We start from the raw sequence: 2,808 nt of genomic DNA on the forward strand, positions 1-2,808 counted from the left end.
TTTTATGATACCTTATTAATATAATCTATTTAGTAGTGAGTGGAGAGTGCAACTTGGAGTCAAAGTGAAACAAAAGAAAATGGGAGTGATTTTTCCTGGGAGAATCCAATGCAATAAACACGTATTAATTATTGAAGGGCTTGACAACATAAAAACAGATTAATTATTGAATGTGACAGGTGGTGGCGCTGGGTGGGTGGAAGGTACGTACCTGCTTTCTTTGCTTTGCTGTCTTTGTTTATGCAAGTGAAAGCTAAAATGCCAGTTGGATGTTGATGGGTTGGGAACCTGAAACGCGGAGAATGGAGAGGCTGCAGAGTGATGAGTTGGAACGCGCAAAGAGCCACACCAGTTGGCTGGCTGCCCCTCTGCTTCTTCTTCGTCGGATGTTTCCTCCCTACCCCGCCTCCGCCTCCTCCTCCCTTCCTTTCTTCCCTTCCCCACTCACAGATGCCATACACCCTTCTCTCCCTATGTAAACCCAAACCCACTCGCCCGAAACCCATCATCTACCTTCAACAGCGACAATTTATCTCTTCTCTCGTTTCTGGAACTGCTGCTCTGCATCACAAACTCTTTTCCCAATCCCTAATCGACATCGACATGGACACACCTCTTCACCTCCTCTTTCTTTTATTGGCCTCCTCGGCAGCTCTTGCTTCTGCAAATTTCTACAATGATGTCGACATTACATGGGGTAATGATCGTGCTAAAATCATTGACAATGGACAACAGTTGCAGCTTACTCTTGACCGCTCTTCAGGTACTAACTATTTGAAGTTCTGCTTTTCTTCTGCTACCTACGCCTTTTTCTTTTTCTGTCAATTAACTTCAACTAAGATCAGCTTAATATTCTTCTTTGATGACAGGTTGTGGTATTCAATCCAAGCAAGAGTATCTATTTGCCAAGATTGATATCCAAATCAAGTTGGTACCTGGCAACTCTGCAGGCACAGTCACTACTTTTTATGTAATTAACTCCACCTTATTTGAATTCAATTAATTATTAGCACTACCTTGGTTCATTAGACTTCGAATTTCTGGGCAACCTGTCCGGAGATCCTTATATTTTGCACACTAATGTCTTTGCTCAAGGCCTTGGTGGGCGTGAGCAGCAATTTTACTTGTGGTTCGACCCAACCCTGGATTTCCACACTTACTCCGTGCTCTGGACATCAAACCAAATCATGTATGTATTCTCATCACTCTTTGCATTCATTCTTTTTCTTTCAATATTATTGAAAACAATACAGTGACCTCTCAAACTAGTCCATGACCCTGACATTCTTGTAATTTGTTGTTCAGATTTTCTGTAGACGGGAGTCCTATTCGAGTGTTTAAGAACAGGGAGACAGAGTTGGGTAAAGTGGATAACAATTATCATTATCCCAAGAGCCAAGCAATGAGCGTCTACTCCAGCCTTTGGAATGCAGATGATTGGGCAACCAGAGGTGGGCTTGTGAAGACCGATTGGACTAAAGCGCCCTTTGTCGCATCCTTCCGCAATTTCAGTGCTGCTACTGCTTCTTCTTTTGACGCCGCTGCAGTGGAGGCTGCTTTGGAATCGAACCAAGAGCAGAGGCTGGAGTGGGTGAGGAAGAACTACATGATCTACGATTACTGTGGAGACACCAAAAGATTCCCACAGGGACCGCCTCCCGAATGCAAATGAACCCTCAATTCAATTCCATTCCATTGAATTTGGCGAATGAATTCTTCTGGATACCTGACCCTTCCACCCATTCTTTCCTATTACATGATCTATTCTTTCATTCTTTTTCAGACACACATGATCTATTCTTTCATTCTTTTTCAGACACACGGAAAAAGAAACTTTCAATTCATTCTTTCCTATTACATCTATTCTTTCATTCTTTGTCAGAAACACACAAACAGAAACGCATGTAACACAATCAATTCATTTTGGGTACTGGTAATACAAAATCGAGCTCGAGATTCTTTTGATGATTCAATGGCCACAACGTTTCCTTTATGGTTTCCATGTGTTGGCGTTTTACCTTTTGAATATCTATTAACTCTTCCCTAAAGCTCTTGGATCGAAATCAAGAAATCAGAAAGACACGGACAAAGACATTGATATATGTTTCACACATTTTAAGATTTAAAACAGCATGTTAACAGGTCAAAAATGTTTCCTCAAGAGAGTAGCATGTATGCATATTTATTTACAGAAGTATGAACTGACTGCAACACATAATAATAGTATTTTTTCCCAAGCTCACGGCTGAACCATTCCCGACCCTCTAAGCTAGAAATTTCCGGGCAGGAGGGAAAGCTAATGACAAAGATTTCCAATGATTAGAACCTCCTTAAAAGCATTTTGGCTCAATGACACCTCAATTCAATTCCATTGAATTCAGTGATTCAGAGAATGAATTCTGGATACCTGACCCTTCCACCGATCCTTTCATTCCAATTATTCCTTTTCTATTACATCTACTATTTCATTCTTTTCAGACACACACAAACAGAAATATTAGAGGTATCAATCATTTCATTTTGGTGCTGCTATTCTTTTGATGATTCAATAGCTACAGCGTTTTACATTTTGAATATCTCCAACTCTTTTCTAAAGCACTAGGATAATATCTGCTAATTCTTTTCTAAAGCTTTTGAATATCTGCAACTCTTTTCTAAAGCTCTCGGATCTAAAACGGAAAGAAGAAAACAAAAACGATGAAAATTTAAGAGATGATTCAATAGCTACAGCGTTTTACATTTTGAATATCTCCAACTCTTTTCTAAAGCACTAGGATAATATCTGCTAATTCTTTTCTAAAGCTTTTG

At 39.9% G+C, this 2,808-nt stretch overlaps 1 protein-coding gene across 1 annotated transcript; it reads left to right on the forward strand.

Moving 5' to 3' along the window:
* The first annotated feature begins 367 nt into the window (after window positions 1–367).
* Window positions 368–1,973, forward strand: LOC149249941 (xyloglucan endotransglucosylase/hydrolase protein 24-like). Its single transcript, XM_089458854.1, has 4 exons — window positions 368–763; window positions 870–970; window positions 1,011–1,189; window positions 1,306–1,973. Exons 1-4 carry the CDS (start codon window positions 451–453, stop codon window positions 1,670–1,672), a joined length of 960 nt encoding a protein of 319 aa, XP_089314980.1. The 5' UTR covers window positions 368–450; the 3' UTR covers window positions 1,673–1,973.
* The last annotated feature ends 835 nt before the right edge of the window (window positions 1,974–2,808 follow it).

This window comes from Pinus tabuliformis, chromosome 7 (genome assembly GCF_031772625.1).
Source record: "Pinus tabuliformis cultivar Carrire ecotype Pingquan chromosome 7, CPIR1, whole genome shotgun sequence".
In the NCBI taxonomy this organism is placed as follows: Eukaryota; Viridiplantae; Streptophyta; class Pinopsida; order Pinales; family Pinaceae; genus Pinus; species Pinus tabuliformis.

What these genes read in the sequence shown, in the direction of transcription:
- LOC149249941 (XM_089458854.1), top strand. Translation starts at nt 451, where the DNA reads ATGCCATACACCCTTCTCTCCCTATGTAAACCCAAACCCACTCGCCCG. An exon ending in TACTCTTGACCGCTCTTCAG is followed by an intron (nt 764 to 869) that starts GTACTAACTATT and finishes CTTTGATGACAG; the next exon opens with GTTGTGGTATTCAATCCAAG. An exon ending in TGGACATCAAACCAAATCAT is followed by an intron (nt 1,190 to 1,305) that starts GTATGTATTCTC and finishes TTTGTTGTTCAG; the next exon opens with ATTTTCTGTAGACGGGAGTC.